At 46.1% G+C, this 23,085-nt stretch overlaps 1 protein-coding gene across 1 annotated transcript in view; it reads right to left on the bottom strand.

The window, feature by feature from the left end:
* F5 (coagulation factor V) overlaps nt 1–23,085 on the bottom strand; it is a 711,267-nt gene that overhangs the window by 12,379 nt on the left and 675,803 nt on the right. Inside the window, exon 24 of the mRNA XM_078658317.1 lies at nt 20,027–20,209. Coding sequence (XP_078514443.1) covers nt 20,027–20,209 — 183 coding nt within the window. The remainder of the gene's footprint in view (nt 1–20,026; nt 20,210–23,085) is intronic.

The raw sequence follows: 23,085 nt of genomic DNA, 5'->3' as shown, positions 1-23,085 counted from the left end.
AACCACAACCACACACACAACCACATACACACACAACGACAACCACACACACAACCACATACACACATAACGACAATCACACACACACACAACCACACACACACACAGCCACGCACACAACCACAACCACACACACAACCACACACAACCACACACAACAACAACCACACACAACAACAACCACACACAACCACATACACACAACCACACACACACAACCACACACACACACATGACCACAACAACACACACAACCACAACCACACACACACACAACCTCACACCCACAACTACACCCACACACAACCACAACTTCACACACAACCACACACCCAACTACACACACAACCTCACACACACAACCACACAAAAACAATCACACACATAATCACACACACACACAACCACACACAACCACATGCATACAACCACACCCACCCACATAACCACAACCACAACTACACACAACCACATCCACACAACCACACACACAACCACACACACACAACCACAACACCACAACCACACACACAACCACAACCACATGCACACAACCACAACCACACACAACACACACAACACACACACAACCACACATGCAAAACCACACATGCACAACCACACACGCACAACCACACACGCACAACCACACACAGATACCCACAACCACCCACCCACACACACAACCACACACAACCACATACACACAACCACACACACAACGGCACACACACAACCACCACACTCACACAACCACACACACACAAACCACACACCCACACCAACACCCACTCATACACACACACACAACCACACACAACCACAACCACACACACAACCACAACCACACACACAACCACACACACATCACACACACAACCACACACACCACACACACACAACCTCACACAACCACACACACAACCACAACCATACACAACCATGCACACAACCACACACACACACACAGCCATATACACACAACCACACACACAACCACACACACAACCACAGACACCCACAACCACACCCACACCCACAACCACACACACAATCACACACACAACCACAAACACAACCACACACACAACCACACCCAACCACAACCACACCCACAACCACACACACACACAACCTCACACCCACAACCACACCCACAACTGCACCCACACACAACCACAACCACACACACAACCACACACACAACCACACACAACCACACACACAACCACACACACACAACCACACACAACCACAACCACACATGCAAAACCACACATGCACAACCACACACAGACACGCACAACCACCCACCCACATGCACAACCACACACACACAACCACACACACACACAACCACCACACTCACACAACCACACACACACAAACCACACACCCACAACCACACCTACACCCACCCACACACACAACCACAACCATACACAACCACACACACACACACACACACACAACCACACACAGCCACATACACACAACCACACACACAACCACACACAACCACAAACAGACACCCACAACCACACACAACCACACCCACAACCACATACACAATCACACACACAACCACAAACACAATCACACACACAACCACAAACACAACCACACACAACCACACCCAACCATAACCACACAACCACAAACACACACACAACCACACACAACCACACACACACAACCACACACAACCACAACCACACACAACACACACACACACACAACCACAACCACACATGCAAAGCCACACATGCACAACCACACACAGACACGCACAACCACCCACCCACACGCACAACCACACACACACAACCACACACACACAACCACCACACAACCACACACACACAAACCACACACCCACAACCACACCCACACCCACAACCACACACACACACACACACACGCAACCACACACAACCACAACCACACACATCCACAAACACAACCACACACACACATCACACACACAACCACACACACAACCACACACACAACCACAACCACACACACATCACACACACAACCACACACACCACACACACACAACCTCACACAACCACACACAACCACACACAACCACAACCATACACAACCATGCACACAACCACACACACATACACAACTGCACACACAACCACACACAGCCACATACACACAACCACACACAAAACCACACACCCACAACCACACACAACCACACCCACACCCACAACCACACAACCACACACACAACCACAAACACAACCACACACACAACCACAACCACACCCACAACCACACACCCACAACTACACACACACACAATCACACACACACAACCACACACACATCCACACACACATCCACACACCCAACCACACACAACCATACAACCACACACACAACCACACACACAACCACACACACACAACCACACACACAACCACAAAACCACACAACCACAACACCACACATACAACCACAACCACACACACACACACAAACACAACCACACACACAACCAAACACACAACCATACAAAAACACACACCCACAACCACACAACCACACACACAACCACACGCACAACCACACACATAACCACACCCACAACCACACCCATACACAACCATAACCACAACCACACACAAAACCACAACCACACACCCACACAACCACACACAACCACTCACACAACCACAACCACACACCCACACCCACAACCAACCACACACAACCATACACACACACAACCACACACACAACCACACACAGAACCAACCACACACATACAACCACAACCACACACAACCAGCCACACACACACACACACAACCAACCACACATACAACCACACCCACACACACAACCACAACCACACACACAACCACAACCACACACACAACCACACAAGCACACATACACACAACCACACCCACAACCCCACACACACAACCACACACAACCACAACCACACACCACCACACACACAACCACACATACAACCACAACCACACACACAACCACACAAGCACACCCACCCACAACCCCACACAAACCCCACACACACAACCACACACAACCACACACACAACCACAACCACACACACACACACAACCACACCCACACACACACACAACCACACACACAACCACACACAACCACAAACACACACCCACACACACAACCAACCACACACACAACCACACTCTGTATGATGAGCGACAAAAAGAACGTCTGGGAGCTTGCTGCTGCAAGGCTTCCATAGATTTTGCAGGGTCGGTGTCTTTCTTCATTTTTTCCAAAGACACGTCAACATTTGGGCCAAATAAGTGTGTTTCATCAAATGGCTGATTAAGTATTGAGTTTTGAACCTCAGGTTTAAAACCTGAAATATGTAGCCAGGCATGTCTTCGTAGTAAGGTGCTGGTATTGATTGCCCTTGAGGCAGTATCTGCAGCGTCTAGGGCACAACGGATGGAAGTATTAGTGATATTTTTACCTTCCTGTATAAGTTCATTAGCCCTGTTTTTATATTTGTCTGGTAGGTGCTGCATTAGGGACGCTATTTCGTCATAATGTGGCCTGTCGTATCTTGCCAGCAAGGCTTGGGTGTTGGCAATGCGCCAGATGTTAGCCGATTGTGCCGCAGTTCTTTTGCCAGAGGCGTCAAGGAGTTTAGATTCTTTGTCTGGTGATGAGGCTTCACCTGTTGTTTGGGAATTAGCACGTTTACGTGCATTGGATACCACTAAAGAATCTAATTGTGCCGGGCCTTTAATATAAGCTGGGTCTGCAGGGGCAGCTTTGTATTTTTTCTCAATGTGGGGATTGAGGACCCTAGCTCTAACGGGGTCTTTAAAAACCTCTGTTGCGTGCTTGATGACGCCCTTAAGCATTGGTAAGATGGCCGTAGACCTTTGTGTATTGTCAAAAGTGTCTAATAGGAAGTCTTCCTCCACTGTACAGTGTGTAAGTCCACCCCATGATATCGTGCAGCCCTCTGGACTAGCAGGTTAAAACCTGTGGTGTCCTCTGGTGGGGAAGGTCTGGAAGGATAGACATCATCCTGTGGGACATATGGCACATCAGGGGTGTTGTAATCGTCCCATGGATTAGGTGACTGAGGGGAACTATTAGTCTGTGGTGGGTAATGGGCCCCCCCACCTTCATAATCAGAATCTGTGTGTACATCATCGTCTGGATTAGGAGATGGTGTAGGTGAATGCTGTGGTGGTGGAGGAGGTGTATGAGTAGGAACAGTATGGGGAGGTGGAGGAGAAGGGACCCTTAATGGAGAGTTTGCAATGTCTCTCTTCTTTGCAGGGGAGGAGGTGCTGGCGCCTCAAGTGGTCTCTTCTTGGAGCAAAGAGTCAATTGTCCAGTTTTTGGATCCTTTACAAGAGTTTTTTGTTGTGGATCTGGTGTAAAAAGCTCTTGTGAGCCAGGTAGATCCTTTGGCGTCGACATTTTCGGCTCAGTAGGTTTTTTAGGCACCGAGTCGGCGGGTGGCTTAGGAGTGTGCCCTTTCAGAGTGCCTTTTACAGGAACCTGTTTTTTCGAGTCCGAGTGTTTTTTCGGCTCCGATGCATGAGAATCTGGAGCTTTGGTCGATTTTTTACTCGGCTCCGAATGCGGTTTCGGTGTCGATGAACCGCTGCCAGTCTTCGGCGCCGTGTGCTTGGGTGTTGAAGCAACGGTCGACGTGAAAGAGGAAGATGGCTTTTTCTTCGGTGTCGGTCGTGGGTCGGCACCGGAAGCAGGCTGGCTCGAGCCCGAGCCACCTGAAGGCTTTGTGGTCTTCTTTGCATGGCCCGAAGGCAGGGCGTTGGAAGCAGTCTCTCAGTGTGCACCCGAGCCCAAAGGTGAGGGTGTGACCAAACCCTTTTTTGATGGTGTCGACGTCGGAGTCTTCGGCATCTGATGATCCGATACTCTCTTCGGCGTGCTGGTGTTCTGGCACGTCGACGCCCTCGTCGAAGATGTCATCGGGAATCGGAGCTGACGAGCGAGCCATAGTTCTTTGAGCTCATCGGTCCCGGATCGTCTTCTTGGAGCGGAATGAGGCACACGCCGAACAGTCTTTGGATTCATGCTCCGGTGAAAGGCACAAGTTGCACACCTCATGAAGGTTGGTGTGGGGAAACTTCGACCCACATTGAGGACACTTCTTGAATGGCGTCCTTTCCATGAGCCAGAAAGTGAGGCCTAGGTAGGCCCGAAGGCCTTGGTCGACGACTTCGAATTTGGTAGAGAATCGCGTCGTAGATCGCGATCGAGACAATATCGTCGAACTGGGTGAGGATTGCGCACCGAAGGAATTTTGGTTCCAAACCGGAGCGCAGGAAACACATCCGAGCCCGAAGGCGGAAAAAAACAATCTGGGGATGGAGCCGATGCCCATGCGCAATGTGGTCCTAAGGAGGAGTCACCTATCTCGTGACTTCCAAAGAACTTTTCAGGACAACAACAAACTGCAAATATCCGGGCCCCACACTAGGTGGCGACCTATGCATAGTGTACAATCTGCAGCTCATATGCCTCGAACAAAAAGTTTTAAGAAAAATTGACTCTTTTAAAAATTGTGATTCCACCAGAATCTGAGTCCTCCACAACACCCTGTTTTTTGGGCTGTCAGCGGTGAAAAGGAGACCAATATTGCCCCCATTTTTATTATTCTGTATCCTCGGTTCAATACTGGGGTGCTTTTCTAACTTGTCTCTAGTTCATTGCAAATCTTACCGTTACTAATTCAAACTGTGTTAGCTTTGGCTTATTTGTAATGCAGACTTTATCTCAATAAGTTGCCGTAAGAAGCTGCAAGTCCGCTACGGAAGCCCATTAATTTGCTAATTATTTTCCACATAAGGTTGCAAGACCATAAAGTGGAGTTTTCAGTATTTTGAATAGTTTCTTGTATGAAGATGTTACTCTCTCCTGCGCATCCCACTCCTGTACTAAGGTTACGAGTGACCTGGCACCCGCCTTTCAGAGGTTCTTGCATCCACCCAAGTCTGGCCTGGCACTGGTGTGTCCCAGCCTGGCACACACCAGGTGATGATCTCTGCACCTCCTTCTAGACAACAGCTCACTACTGTTTGCAGTCTGTCACTCACCCCTCACCTCCCTGGCACTCACCCTTCACACCTCAGGCCTGGCAGTCACTCCTCGCACCTGGCACTCACCCTTCTCCCTCTCTGGCACTCAGCATTGACTCTCTGTGACACTCAACTGTCACCTCCCTGACACTCACCCTCGACCCTCATGGTACTCATACTTCCCCTCCCTGGCACATATCCTTCACCTTCCTGACACTCACCCATGTCCCTCCTGGCATTCACTACGCGCCCCATTGGCACTCACCCTTCACCTCCATGGTACTAGCCCTTCATCCCCCTGGCCTGGCAGCTACCCTTCACCCCTTGCACTCACCCTTCCCCTCCCTGGCACTCACCCTTGACCCTCCTGACTCTTACGTCTCACCTCCATGGCACACAACGTTTATCTCCCTTGCACTCACCCTTCATCCCCCTGACCTGGCACTCAACCTTCACCTCTGTGGCACTAGCCCTTCACCCCCCTGGCCTGGCAGCTACCCCTCACCCCTGGCACTCACCCTTCCCCTTTCGGCACTCACCCTTCCCCTCCCTGGCACTCACCCTTGATCCTCCTGACTCTTAAGTCTCACCTCCCTGGCACTCACTCCTCACCTCTCTGGCACTCACCCTTCACCCCCATGGCCTGACAGTCACCCTTGTCCCTCCTGGCATTCACTCCTCACTTCCCTGCCACTCACCCTTGACCCTCCTGGTACTATCCTGGTTTCCCTCAAGAACAAAAAATAACAAGCATTGGCATAGCCAATAGGTCTCGCATTTGGAACCTTATAAGTGTTTAGCCACGCAACAGTTGATGGTGTTGCACCAAGGATATTGTGCTACATAACTAAATACTTAGAAGGTCCCAAAAGCGAGACCTATTGGCTATGCCAATGCTGGTTTCTAAATTGGTTTGGGGATTTTATTGCATTATTTTCTTCACTGTAAAATTGTTGCACGCCCTTACTGCACAGAGCACTTTTCCACAGACACAGAGGCATGCTGCACTTTACCCTTGTGGGGGGGCCAAGGCCTGTTGCACCTTCCCTCGCTGGGGGCCAAGTTTCGGCGCATTCTCTACACGCCGCTGCCGCAGCCTGTGGGAAGGACTACAACATCCACAAGGCCTAGCGCCAGGAGGCGCTACCGGTATCCCTTTGTGCCCGGAGGCACGTAAAAATGGCCCAGGGCTCCCGCGGTGCGGGACGCCCTTACAGCACAGAGCACTTTTCCACAGAGACAGAGGCATGCCACACTTTACCCTCGTGGGGGGGGGCCAAGGTACACTGCACCTTCCCTTGCTGGGGGCCAAGTTTCACTGCATTCTCTACACGCCGCTGCCGAAGCCTGTGGGGAGGAGCAACACCCACAAGGCCTAGCGCCAGGAGGCGCTACCATCATATCTTTGCGCCTGGAGGCGCATAAAAATGGCCCAGGGCTTGCGCAGGATGGGAGTGGGCGTGCTCGGGCTAAGGGCGGGCCCGTTTGTGCCAGTCCGCGTTTGTACGAGGCTGGGCTGGGCCAGATCTCTTAGTCGACCGATAGCGCAGTGGAACACCTGGAAACTCCTCTGCCACAGCCACCTTGCCGGGGAGTAAATATAATCAAAAGGTAAGGAGATGGGGAAGAGCAAAACAGTCATGACTACAGCTAAGGGTCGCCCACTCACCTCATCAATTACCAATTTCTTAACTACAGCGATGGGGGCAATAACAAGTGAAATTGAGTCTGTGGAGGAGAGACTGGGGGAAACACAAAGGGCACTACAAAATGGAACTTCTTCTGAGATAGATCAACAGCATGATATATTACTAGAACCCCCTGCTTTGACTAGTCTGCACATAGGCAGAGACAAAGTAAATAATGGTACTATTCTGGAGGGGGGTTCTGTGATACTCTCTGCCCTCCGCCATCAAAAAAAGCTAAGGCTTGTGGGAAAGCTAAGAAAGATACTTTACCGATGGTAACACGTAAAAAGTTAACAACAAAGACTCGAGGTTTGAAATTTATTTCGGGGGCTAAGAATGACGAGTCAATGGGGGACACTACGTCAAGTAAACATCTCACTAAATCGGTAGAGGCAATTATAAAAGCACAAATCAATCCTCTTATTGGGGTGTTAAATTGCATCGATGTATCACTAAAGATACTAATTGGCTCCAGCACTTCAAAAATTTCTTCTGGCACAGAAAATACAACCAACTCTATTCCCAATGTTAACTGGGATTTATTGCAGGTGGTACTCTCTCCCCTGTTACAGCCAGTAGTGGACAGTGCTATCAACACCATTCAGACTGCAAAGCAATCAGTAATACAGCCTGAAAGTGGTCAGTCGGGGCCTACACCTGTGCCTGGGGAAAACAGTGGGTTTAATTCCATTGACAGTCATCACAACAAACATTTGGCTGGCACACAAAAAAGTAACCACAGAACACTCTATCTTCCCCCAGAAGCCACCCCTTATGTCATTGTGCTTAAAAATGTTTCCCCCTTGCCAACTAATACGGACGAAGACTGGAAGCAGCTTAAAAATAAAACAGTGCACTGGTTGGCAAAGGCTTTGGAATGGTCAGTAAATTAAGGCCTGTATGATAACATAAATAATGTTGAACGTGTGTCATGGGTGGGCCGACAGGTAAAAAATGAAACAGGTGACTGTGTTGTGGTACATTTTAAGGATAGGACCCTAGTTCATTGGCTCTTGGATAGGCTCCCTTGGGGCAATAGTGCTGGGGGCCCTGTTGAAGTTGTACCATTAGGATATTTTTATAAACCATTGATAAACAAGGGTACTGGGTTTGTCCCTTCACACATTAAAACGTTTCCCTTGTTCACCATTCCAACTTTTAATCATTGTTCCCCTTTAGATCAAGTGGAATGACTGGATTACCAGCTCCTGGGAGCATTTGGTGTTACCAAATTAATCCCATTACACATACCTCTTGATCTAGATGGTGTTAATAATTATGACTTCACAGCAACTCCCACACCACCATCTGAAACTAAATCCTTAGGAGAAGCTTCTCCAGTCCACTGGGGTGGTTTACCAAATCCAACACACTCTACATTGTTTGATTTAGCCAGTCTCATCTTTACTGAAACACCACAGCCCTTGCCAGTACTGCCTGTAGTACCGAATAATGTACTAACAGATTTGGTGACAGAAGATAACATTGCTGCAGCCATTTGCTGTTTAGAGAGTGATGACAACAGCCACACTAATGTAACCACATACGGCAGTCTCATCTGGAATATAGCAGGCCTGTCAAATAAACTAGACATTAGAGAATGGGTAGCTATTGTGGGAAAGCATAGTATAGTGTGTCTACAAGAAACCTGGATGCGTGATATAGTTCATATAAATGGCTTCTACTCTATCCACACACTAGCTAAAGCCTCCTTAGGTGGACATGATAAAGGAGGACTATTAACGTTGGTCTCAACAAAATTAAGTGGTAGGGTAGGGAAGATGCAGTTGGAGTCCTCGCATTTTCAGATTATTAGCATCTCAATTAGGAAAAACTTGATTTTGGTTGTTTTTAATTTTTATCATAATAATTTTAATAACATTAACACTACCATTGCTCAAGAACTGGAAAGCTCACTAATGAAACATATAGAAGAGGTAAAAACGGACTTTTTAGTGTATTGGGGGGAGATTTTAACTGTAGATTATGTCCCCCATCCAAACGAGCAGCATGTCATCGATTAACGGGGGATATGGAGGGTGGGTGTTATTTTGAACATAGTCCTTGTGGGAATATTTTTAACTCCCTGCTATTGAAACTCTCTATTTTTTTAACTCTAGATCTTATTGAAATGTTAAGCTATGATGTAGTAACATGTTGGAAGAGGCCAATGCACTTTGATCGATTTTATTGTTTTATTTTAATTCACATTCTGAGTTTTTTAATATACCCAAAGTTTATTTAAACGATCATTATCCATTGACTCTTGAATTGGTGGCCTCGTCTGACGTTTCAATTAGGACTGCCATGATATCCTCCTTAACTTATGATAAAAACAAGGGTTTAATACAGATGTTGTCCACCATTGATCCTGATTTCGTTCTGGAGCAGATCATAAAAACAATCTAAGGAAAGTTTTATACTGCCTGGAAGATAACATAAATGTACAAGTTATGATTAGATCTTTCATGGCAATAACAGAGACAACTAAGGCGGTGCTAACTAAAAACCATAATGATAGACCACAGAGAAATAAAAGGTGGTTCAATAGCAAATGTTCTCACCTCCATAATAAGCGAATTAAAACCCTGAAAGCTAAACCTCGTAATAGAATCGAGGTGAGACAGATTCGCTCGGATTACAAGCAGGCGCTGGAGAAACGCAAGCTGGAAATCAGGCAGGAAGCATGGGGCCAACTACATGTGGCATGCCAGAGTAAAGATTCTAGTGTCTTTTGGCTAACTGTCAAACAAGAGTACTTTAGTGACAATATAAATGGCAGTATTGACACAACAATTATGCCTGAGACTTGGGTAGATCAGTTTGCTGGTCTTTATAGATCTGGTAATGACCCCTACTGCTGTACTGATCTCCAATATGTGGCATCTACCTTGGAACCCCCTACCCTAGACGAGGTCCATAAGGCCTTATCTCGAACTGTGAAGAACAAGGCATCAGGCCGGATGGCATACCCTCAGATCTGTTTTTAGCTAACCTCCCCCTGTGGCCCCGTTATTAACTAACATATTGAAATGCTAAGCGGCCCAGGGCCCTTCGGAATCATGGAGATCAGTCATAATAGTCCCCATATCTTAAAAGGGAGACAGGTCAGATCCCAAATGTTACTGACCAATATCTCTAATTGACTGTTCCTGCAAGATCATGGGTCGGGTAATATTAGAGAGATTGGAGACGTGGATAACTGAAAATGGGAAGTTCTCCGATGACCAATAAGGCTTTAGGAAAGGCTTGGGCCTGGTAGAGCAGTGCCTTAATCTGCACCTGGTCATTGGCAAATACACCCTGGCTAAGCTTGGGTCTTTATACCTGGGGTTTATGGACCTGACCTCTGCCTTTGACTGGGTGCAGAGGGGGATGCTCTGGGAGAAAATGCTGTCCATGGGCATTGATCTACCCATTGTCCATTTTCTAACTGCAGTGCACCTGGGAGTCACAGGGAGAGTGCGATATGGAGTAGATGGTGAACTTACTTCACCGATAAAGATGGATCGCGGGGTCCACCAGGGCTGCGTCATTGCCCCTTTTTTATTCTGTTTTTATGTTATTGATTTAGAAAACCACATTCGAATGGGGAATGTGGACGCACCTCTGATAGGCTGTAGGTCCCTGCCAGCATTATTATAAGCTGATGATTGTGTTTTGATGTTAAGAACTGGGGTGGGGCTGAAAATGCTTTTAACCAGTTTTAACAACTTTATGAGTGACCTTGGCCTAAAAACAAATGTTGTAAAATCGCATGTTAAGGTGGTCGGCAAACCTCCTTTAAAAACTAAATCCTTTTATATAAAAATGACAAATTGCTTCAGGTGCAAACTTTTTCCTTTTTGGGCGTCCTTTTTAATGGTTAAACCTCTGGGTCTCATTTAGTTGAGTCAAGGGTTGGAAATTTTAATCAGAATGTCGAGGCCATCTTCAAGTTCACAAAAAAACTAGGCTCACGGCCCATAAACGCTATTATAGTTGTTTAAAAAGGACGCACATGCGCTGTCACTTAATATGGTGCCGGAGTCTGGGGTTGTTCTAATATTTTGGGCCTACAGAGAGCTGAAAATATGTTTTTGAAACAAGTGCTAACAATTCCTAAAAGCACCCCTACTATTTGTCATAATGAATTGTGTGTAACTCCACTGTCTTTTCGAATACAATTAGCACCACTGATGCTCTGGCATATCATTTGGGTAAAAGAGGAAACAATTCTGAACCATACTATTATTTCGGACTGTTTGAAGTTGGACCACGCGAGAAAAAAATCCCTGGATTACCTATATACGAGAACACTTGGGGCAATTGGGAATGCAGGATTGTTTTGGTACCCCCGGAAATATAGCTATAATCCCAAGAGCTAAATTGAAAATAAATTTTCTTTCTTATATGAAGCATGCCAGAGACAGCCAAGAAATGGTAAAAAAAAAGGGTTGTTCAGCACTCCTTGTTAGTCAGCTCATCAGGAACAGCACCCTACCTTTCTTTTAATTTTAATCATCCTAAAATGTTTTATTTGATTAGGTTCAGGATGGGTACCTCTCATCTTTTGGTCTCATACCCACGAGATGCATAGAGTGATGCCAAAAAAGATTTGTGCCCATGTGACTCAGACTCATGGGCTCAGGGAGAACATTTTGAATCCGCCACCACCGCCGAGAGTCACAATAACTTACCTCTCTTTACACGCCCAAGGAAGGCTGAAGACATTGACCACGCCGCCGCCACCGCCAAGAGTCTAGGGACAGCAGACTCCGCGCCGCCGCTCCGGGAGACTCCAAATCCCGGCAGGCACCGCGGCGGCGCGTCTGAGTGACGCGGCAGCGCCCAGAGAGCGCCAACAGCGGCGCTGAAAAGGAGGAGCACCCCGGCAGAGCGGGGGAGAACATTTTGAATCCGCCACCACCGCCGAGAGTCACAATAACTTACCTCTCTTTACACGCCCAAGGAAGGCTGAAGCCATTGACCACGCCGCCGCCACCGCCAAGAGTCTAGGGACAGCAGACTCCGCGCCGCCGCTCCGGGAGACTCCAAATCCCGGCAGGCACCGCGGCGGCGCATCTGAGTGACGCGGCAGCGCCCAGAGAGCGCCAACAGCGGCGCTGAAAAGGAGGAGCACCCCGGCAGAGCGGGGGAGAACATTTTGAATCCGCCACCACCGCCGAGAGTCACAATAACTTACCTCTCTTTACACGCCCAAGGAAGGCTGAAGCCATTGACCACGCCGCCGCCACCGCCAAGAGTCTAGGGACAGCAGACTCCGCGCCGCCGCTCCGGGAGACTCCAAATCCCGGCAGGCACCGCGGCGGCGCGTCTGAGTGACGCGGCAGCGCCCAGAGAGCGCCAACAGCGGCGCTGAAAAGGAGGAGCACCCCGGCAGAGCGGGGGAGAACATTTTGAATCCGCCACCACCGCCGAGAGTCACAATAACTTACCTCTCTTTACACGCCCAAGGAAGGCTGAAGCCATTGACCACGCCGCCGCCACCGCCAAGAGTCTAGGGACAGCAGACTCCGCGCCGCCGCTCCGGGAGACTCCAAATCCCGGCAGGCACCGCGGCGGCGCGTCTGAGTGACGCGGCAGCGCCCAGAGAGCGCCAACAGCGGCGCTGAAAAGGAGGAGCACCCCCGCGTCGCGGGACGCCCGGAGCGAAGCCCGGGCAAAGGGCGGGCCGTCTGAGGCCGGACAAGGTTGGGTTGGGCCACGAATTCTGCCCAAACATCTACAGACGTTCATAGAGCTGCATATTTATCGTCTGCCAGGTAAAACGCTGCTTTACATTTTAAGCTTTACGTCTTGATACTACCAAGCCATCTGCATACATTCCTGGTATGCCTGGTAAAAAGCTAACACCTGTAACTAACACCATGGAGAACTATTTAGTCCAGGTAGTGGCGAAAATAAACAGCGATAGAAGGTCCTCATTGGGTTTGGACTCATCCACACAATCTCTATTAGTTGACATCGAAACAGAGGACCCCTTTGACCTGACAAACACTAGCTTTTCTGGAGTGGCACAAGCTTCCTCACAAGATACTGTCACTATTCAACCCAGTGGCATAGTGGCCAGCACTGAAGATATCAACGACATTGACGTAGTGCCTCTGAGTCCTATGATCTGTGAGCTTATCACCCCTCCCATTGTTCCAATTCCAGCACCAAGGGTTACAGGGGTTAAAAGAAAAGCTATACAAAAACGACCGGGGTTAAGGTCAGCTAAAAATAAAATTGCAACACCACCAAGGAAAACCTCTTGTGTGGAGGACGATGATCCCCCGGGGGAAACACATGTAACCTTCTCTAACATTCAATTTCAGAAATTTTGCAGTCTGATGGACATAAAAATCAAAGGAATAGTTAAACCTCTGATAAGCAAAATTGATAAGCTATCTGCTGAAGTGACTAAATTGGAAGGTCTCCTTGGTAAAACGCTGGGTGAAGTGGGGAAACTCCCTGAAGTCATCACGTCCAATGTACAACCTCTGGTTAATGACATTCTAGCAATTAAATTGCCACTCACTGTTACTCCAAACCCCCCAGTGGCTCCTCTGATAAACCTACCGGAAACTAGCTCTGGGGTTGTACCCCCCGCCCATTTTATTGGGGAACCCATTACCTCGAAAGGGTCATGTGAGCTGGTGGTGGAAGCCTCGCCATTAGTTCTTGTATTAGCAAATGTGCCCCCTCTGGCTTCTGGTGAAGCTGAATCAACAGCATCGCTTTTAAATAAATCTTTATCTTGGCTAACCAACAACATGGCCATATCTCCGTGGGGGAAACAGCAACTGGCCGAGGAACTGGTAAATGCAAGAAGAGTGGAGTGGATTGGAAACAGTGAAAAAAAGTTTAAGGGCGATTGCGTTGTGCTTAATCTTTCTCACCCTGATGCATTACCAAACATACTGCCTAACATTTTTCCACCACAGAGACGCTCCGCTTCTATCGTACCATTGACCCTTGACTTCTTTTACCCCCGAAAAGGCAGAGGCCCCAATCCAAGCACCTTAAGAACAAAATGGAACGTCGTAACCAAAAGGGGTTGTAAGAATTTTGGTTCCGCTGAGTGGGGACTAGGTCTAGAAAATAGATTCTCTGCTCTTTCCAATTTAGATGCTTGTGATTGACAAATAACTAATTGTATGCCTCAGCTGCAAACACCCTCATCCTTGTGTGCAACAGGGGGGTATAATCGAGCTATGGGCTCTCCAAATGAGTCATGTACGCCAGATGCTTTAGTGGGATTAACAAATCTAACAGTAGAAGGCAATGTTAATGTGGATGTAAATACGAATAGGCCTGATCTCAGTCCTGAAATATGCAGGGAGCATGACTTTGGGAACCTTCTATCTTGGAATATAGCAGGGCTATGTTCCAAAATGGACTGTGGAGAGTGGTTTGAATTCGTTAGCAAGTATGACGTCTGCATTTTCCAAGAAACATGGGCCTGCGATCCTGTTTATGCTTTGGGGTATATGAATTATTATGTACCGGCAATCAAAGGTCCCAAAGGGAGACCAATGGGAGGTCTCACTATATGGGTCCGCCAGTCCCTGAAGATCTTAGTAAAAAATCTAGAGCTAAATCACAAAGACATCCAGCTCATTAGACTTGAGAGGGACTTCTCTACTCCCATTGACATCTATAACTTATATGTTAGAGGGGGAAATGTTGGTAAATCAGCGGTCTTATCGTCTCTGTACAGTTACCTAGACACTCACTCTTCTGGGAACAACATCATACTGGCAGGAGACCTAAACCGTACTTTTGAACCCCTTGATACTGGTGAGGCTTTTTTAGGTGCGGAGGAAGACAATATGTGGGAAATCCCTGCTCTTGATTTAACCCCAATAACTCGCTGGACCGAGGATATTCTAAGCCTGAATGCTATGTGCCTTGAATATGGGTTAAGGGCTCTGAATGGTCGTACTAAGTCAGACAGAGTATCAGCCATGACCTTTGATAATGGAAGATCTAAGAGTCGTATTGACTATGTTATATGCTGTATGGCCCTATGGTCATCCATTATTGATATGGAGGTTAAGGAAAGGCTTGAGAGTGACCACAATCCTCTTTGCGTTCTCCACAAATGGTGGCTGTCTGATGTGATTGCCCCTAGTGCTGCTATTGATCCCTTACCCCCGTTGATTGTTCCTACAAACGATTTACGCAGGCTTAGGTGGACTAGTGTTAAATCAGATCAGCTGGTTATGGAAAAAATAAGCATGGCAACTGACAAGGCTATCAAGGCCCTTGAGGGTGAAACTGGGTTTCTTCCTAGTAAAGATAATGCCACTTAGGTCCATGAAGCTCTTTTTGATGAAATTAGAGGCCATTTCCTGAAACCGGCAAATAAAAAGATGCATGCCCATAGACCAGCACGTTGGTACAATCACGAATGTAGGCTGGCAAGAACCTCCTTGGGTGATGCTATTAAAAACAAGAATCTAGAAGCAACTAGATCTGCCAGGAAGCATTACAAACAGTGTATAGTAACAGCGAAAAAAGATTGGGATGAGGCACACTGGAATAACCTAAAAAATGCAAGTGACCGTAAGGACTCCAGGTTATTTTGGCATATAGTTAAATGGGGACATGATAGGATAGAAGAAGCAAGCACTAATAATGTCCCCCAGGATGCTTGGGTTAAGTTTTTTAGCGAGCAGTATGCTTCTAGAGATCAGGCAGTGGATAGAAGGTGCACGCACGGTTCACCAACTGGGGATGACATCTTCACTAAGAGCGAAATACTCGCGGCCCTAAAAACTGTCCGAAGTGGGCGGGCTCCTGGTATTGACGGGGTGCCGGCTGATGTTTTCCTGAATGACACTGATAGATGGTGCAGATACATCCATCTGTTGATAAATTTGATTACCAGGGGGGCTGACATCCCAGCGACCTGGAGGGGCGCTGTAATCATCCCAATATACAAAAAAGGAGATCGGGCTCAGCCCGGTAACTATCGCCCCATTAGTCTAATAGATACCATTCAGAAAATAGTGGGCCGAGTAGTTGTCAATAGGTTGCTCGATTGGGCTGAGGAACAAAACATTTTATCCCCCTTTCAGGCTGGATTTCGCAGGGCAACCAGCACCATGGATCAAGTCTTCCGTTTCCAACTAATACAGTGGAAGACCGTGGTGCTAGGCGGAGGCAGCCTGTATGCAGCATTTGTTGATTTGCGGGCTGCCTTCGACCTGGTACCGAGGGCGAAACTGTGGGAAGTGCTTGAGACACTAGGGGTCCCAGGGGATCTGTTGATTTTAATTATGCCACTGCATGAGGGCAACTATGCCAAAATAAGATGGGGAGGATATGGGAACAACACTGCCGAATTTCCTGTTGAGCGCGAGGTTCGGCAGGGTTGTTCAATGGCTCCTACTTTGTTTACCCTCTTTGTTAATGGTGTCGTTTCCCGCATGCAATCTCGGGCTGTGGATGCCCCTTCTCTCGCTGGGGAGAAAGTCCCCATTTTAATGTTCGCCGATGACACTTTAATTTTATCAAAAACCCCCAGTGGCTTACAAAAAGCACTGGCAATATTTGACGGGTTCTGCACTGACCACGGTCTTGAGGTGAACGCGACCAAGACAAAACTCATGGCTTTTAACCCACATAGAAATTTTAAATCGAACATTACCATGAGTGGCCGCATTCTCGAAGTTGTAAAATCCTTCACCTATTTGGGGATCCTGATCTCCAATGACAATAAGTGGCAGCAACACCTTAATATTGCTACATTAAGGCACAAGCAGCTATCTGGCACTATAATTAAGGAGTATAGGAAGTCAAAGACTAAACCTATTAAACCTCCTCTGATAATATACGAGGCTAAAGTAATTGGGTCTGCCATGTATGGTGCGGAGTTATGGGGGTATGAAAACCTCCACGAACTCCAACTATCTGAAAATAAATTTCTGAGGTCGTTGACGGGTACTCCACAGAGTAGCCCACTATTGCCCCTGCGTTACGAATTAGGTAGAAGAGAGCTTACGGAAAAGGCCAAACTGCGCCCGATTTTATTCTGGCGCAGACTTTGGACTACACCAGAACTCTCTCATTACGCGGAAGGGTTGTCTGATGTCATCAAAGCCGATCACTATAATAAAATCAGGTGGTTCAAAACACTAAAGACTGTACTGTTTAATTTAGGACTTTATGCCTTATGGACAGATCCTGCTGGGGCTTTATTTCCCTCCAAGACGGTTCTAAAAGACATATTCTGGGAACACGTAGCTAATAGTAGCTTACTCAACACCAACAGTGGGACCATGACCACTGGCTACCTAGAAGCTAAAACGTTCCCCATTTATGAAAAGTATTGGGACTACATAATGAAACCCCTGGACAGGAAACTGTTATTTCAAATGAGGGTAGGTTCGCTCCCCCTCTGTAATTTAACAGCTAAATGGAAATCAGGGGGGGTAGCACTATGTCCAGCCTGTGGGGTAGGAAATGAAACCCTAGGTCATTTTCTGTTTTGTTGCCCAGTATATTCTGCCCCAAGGCAAGCCTGGTTGGCTCCTATGTGTAGGAATTTAGGTACAAAAAGTAGTATGGTGGCACTGCGTATAATAAAATCTACTACTGAAGAATGGATCAATATTGCAATTGCAAAGTACCTGGGATGGGCGTGGGTTTTAAGGATGAGACTGCTGGCAAACTAATTATTGCCATTAAGTCGATCAGAGACTGCTAGACATTTGTCTATTCTCTGTAATTGCTTGGTGAATAGTCAGAGACTGCTAAACTAATGTTTATTCTCTGTAAATTTTTTAACTGACCAGAGACTGCTAGACACTCGTCTATTCTCTGTTTATGTAATGTGTCATTGGCTTGAACATCGATTTTTACTGTAATGAAATCTTTTTTAATGTATGATCTCCTGGGGATATTTACATTGCTATTATGAACTTCACCCCTCTGGTCTCTATTTGTCGACGGTAATGATTTTTGCACCTGTATATATGATGTGTCATTGTTTTTTAAATTCTTAAAATATGTATGTGCTTGTTTGATTGACTATGTAAATTTAATTGATTTTTTAATTGTATGTTTGTTTGTCTTGCTTTTATGAGTAACACTCGAATAAAGCACTTTTGAATTGAATTGACTCAGACTCTACACAAAGCACCCTGCACTTTGTCTTTTTGTAAACTACACATTAATCCAAGATGTGCCTTTTTAAAACCATTATTACAGTTTTAAACATAAGAAAGTGTTGGCCAGCATTATCTCATTTACTTCTTTTAAATGATGAATTTACCTGTTTGATGATTTATAAGTACATCTCCTCCGCAGTCTAGCTTCGGATTATTGTTGGGAAATGACTTGTAGTGCACCGAATATGCTGGCTAAATTTTATTGTGTTAACTTTTGCGAAATGCCGATTTATTATGTGTTTATGGCTGGCACTCGGCCGAATAAAGATTTTTTGTCTGTCTGTCTGTTGCACTGCTTGAAGTTAACATGAGATTCTCTAGAGATTGCTTGCTACTTGTGCCATATCACTAGCAAGGGCTGAGCAGGTATTCCCTGATAACTGCATTTTGGCCTAAACAGATTGTGTTACTAAGTTGGTGGGGTCACTGCCTCCCGAACTAAAAACCCAATTTAGAACACTATGTATACATGATTAATGTAATGACTCTACTGTTATTCTTTATGATCCATCATCATCCACATCCATCTGTATGTATCCACATAAACTGATTTACATCCTACTTACCTAGTTAACATTGCTATGTACAGTATTTCTTGTGGAAATGGGTTGACGTGTGTGAATAAACAATAAAAAAATACATAAGAAATCATTTTGGCTTGCTCAGAGATGCTCTGAAATTGGACCAGCTTATAAGGCATTGAACCCCTTTGGTGCTAGAAGAATGGGCTTAAACTTTTCTACAAGCCCTTATCACTTTAATTCTTTTATTTTACATTGTAATAGACAATTATAATACTTAAAGTGAGGAAACCATGACAAAGATCATACTCAAAAGTGAACCTAAATGCCGTGTTACACTGTGAACTTGACCATATAGAGCATAAGTGATAGTGTTACATTGGCTCAGGTTTTGCAGGCAATGTTTCTTTGAGACACCAAAGAATTATAAATAGAACTGTGATGGTTACTGATTTGTGCTACATTTTAACAAATTGTATATTAGCTTTTTACATATAGTCAACTTGTCAAGTCCCTCACTTACTTCATTACCACCTTTCCCTTAGAACTATAACTTTACCTTTTCCATTGAAGTGGATTCCTCTATATAGGGTTTCCAGTCTCTTCCGTTATCACTTGAGGCAATGGCAAAGGTCTTGAGAAACATGTCTGTTGTCAAGGACTTGGCACCTTGGGTTATGATTCCTGTAATCCTCTTGGGGTAAAGAAGATCAACCTGTAGCCACTGTTGGTTGTTATTTGACTATGATATAAAAAAAAAGACAATAAAACTTTTGTTTAAAATGTATCAGATGAAAGATAATCCTACTTGAAAAGTATTAATTCTATAAATGATTCAAAACATAAAAAAGAGCAGTACAAATTAAAAGGCTATGACCAAGAAGTACAGGATAAACTGCAGTTCTTGTGGTGCTAAAATCATTAAGTGCAACCTTCTACACTGAAATCACACCCGCAGTGAGTCAAGAGCACAGCATATAGGTATAGAGCTTCCTTATTTCAACATACCTGTGCCTCTCTGTGTGACTTTGGGAAGTCCTCATCCTTCTCTGCTCTCCACATAGTTGCCCAGTTCACATTTCTTTTTTTCATTAAGGATCTAAACACATCTAAAGATGGGATTCCTCATTACTTTCCACTGAGACTACACAAACATCGAAATGGAAGTAAATTAACATTGAGTTCAGTAGGGGGCACACGTCAAGGCCTCCTTTGTTTTGTCAATCTGTGGTTGTGTTCTTCAATCACTTTTCCAATTAGGGGAAGGGTGGCTTTTAGGCAGAGTTGGCCAGCACAGAAGATTCCTGAAATGATACAGTAAGCCTTCATTTTGCCATGATATGCACTGTCTGTGCCCCTCCACTAAGGTTAACCACAACAATTAGGTAATCTCTGATCGCTACTTAATCCCTTTATGAAGAAGAGAAAAGCTTCTGTCAATGTAACAAGACATGCCTATATGGCATTTTTCACTGAAAGGCAAAACAGTTGACCTTTTAGTACTGCCCTTCCTGGTTCTCTCTCAGATTTCAGCATGCTAAAGCACTAATGAGTCCCTCGAGCATAGTGTAGTTAGTCCTATTCAGAGAATGTCTGACAGTTTTAAGTTACTGAACAATCACTACCTCAGTAAAGAAGTGTTAGAAATTGGATTTATGGTTGGCAGAGGTGTGCACCCTGTCCAAGTAGGAGGCACAATCCAAGTCAGGGTAAGTCACAAACACACCCTAAATTAACCTGTGCCCACCACTTGGTAGCTTGGCACAGAGCAGTCAGGCTTAACTTAAAAGGTAATGTGTAAAGGATTTCTGCAGAACTTCAAACAGTAAAACTCTGAAAACACCACACAACAAGATACCACACCTAGTTAGAAAAATAGTCTTAATTTATGAACAAAACAAGACCCATAAGTAGAAGCGGAATAATGATTTTTAAAAGAATAAACTGAAATGTAGTGCTTAAAAGCAGAAAGTGCCAACCAGGACTACTAAGTTGTGCTAGACTGGGTCAAAAACAAAAGTTCAGGCAGAGTGCAATGAAGCATGGGTCGGTCACAGGGACAAGCCTTGGCCTGCTGAAAACGACCTTGCTTGCGTCGAGGCCAAGATGCGAAGAGCAAAGGAGGTGAGACAACATCAATGATACACATGATGCAGGTGATGCGTTGGCTCCGAGCCAGACAAAGTAGAAGATGCATCAGAAATGGAGTTGCTGTGCCGAGCAGACAGCAATGCATCATGGTCCATCCTCGTAATGGCAGTGATGCATCCGCAATTCAAGAGATGTGCTGGTTCCGAGTACCTTGAGTCAGGGATGACGCGTGGATTTGGCTGGAACAGCACTTCAGATAAACTTCCAAGGGTCCAGGATTGGGTTGACACCACTTGGCAAGGCAGACTCACATATGGCAGAGTCCAGGCGCTGTGGCAGGGTGAGTTGAAAGTATCTGCGGTCCGTGAGACTTCAAAACAGGAGCAAGCCAGCAAACCCTTGGAGTTACTCTGGGTTCAAGTGATGCAGATCCAGGCGGGTTCCAGGACTGGGTTGACACCACTTGGCAGGGCAGACTCACATATGGCAGAGTCCCGGCGCTGTGGCAGAGTGAGATGAAAGTATCTGAGGTCCCTGAGGCTTCAAAACAGGAGCAAGCCAGCAAACCCTTGGAGTTACTCTGGGTTCAAGTGATGCAGATCCAGGCCTTCTCACCCAGGCAGTGGAACAGGAGGCAGAAGGGCAGCACAGCACGGCAGGAGTCCAGCAAAGCAGCAGTCCAGTAGAGTAGCAGTCCTTCAGCAGCACAGCAGTTCTTCTTCCTGGCAGAGTCTTCACAGGTTCAGAAGTGTACAGAAGTGGTGGTGTCTGAGTTACAGTACTTGTACCCAATTGTGCCTTTGAAGTGGGAGAGACTTCACAGAGATGTCTTTGAAGTGCACAGAGTTCATTCCCTAGCTCCAGCCTCACTGCTGATGGTTATGCAGCCCTTTGTGTGGGGATAGGACACAGCCTATTTAGGTTTAGATGTGAGGCTGTGTCTAGCTCCTCCCTCCCATCCTGACCAGGTTGGGCCATCAGGATTTGGGTGGCCCATCAAGTCACCCACTTTAGCTCCCTTTGTGTAGCTGTCTAGAGGGAATGCACAAAGTACAGTTGTCACCCACCCTATACGTGTATTCAGTCATTGACAGCAGGCACCAAACGGCTACAGTAAGAAAATACAATCTTTCTGTAAGTGGCGTTTTTAGAATCACAATTTAAAATCAGACTTCACTGTAAGTTGTGATTTTAAATTGTGATTCCAGAAACACCAAACTTGGGGGTCCAGTCTCTTCCCAATTGGTAATTATACTTATAAAATGGAATGAGGTAATTCCAATGTTATACTATGAGAGAGATATGAGAGAGATACGCCTAGCAGTAGAGAAGAATGAACGTAATAGTTTTTCACTACTAGAACATGTAAAACTTAAAAGTACATGTCCTACTTTTAAAATACACTGCACCCTGCCCTTTCAGCTGTCCGGGGCCTATGTTAGCTGTGACTTATATGTATTAAAAAATGTGTTTCATCTGTTGTTTTTGAATAAGTATATTGAATATTACACATTTTTCAAAACAAGG

This window comes from Lissotriton helveticus, chromosome 8, assembly GCF_964261635.1.
Source record: "Lissotriton helveticus chromosome 8, aLisHel1.1, whole genome shotgun sequence".
Classification (NCBI taxonomy): Eukaryota; Metazoa; Chordata; class Amphibia; order Caudata; family Salamandridae; genus Lissotriton; species Lissotriton helveticus.
This window is presented reverse-complemented; position numbering and strand designations above follow the sequence as displayed.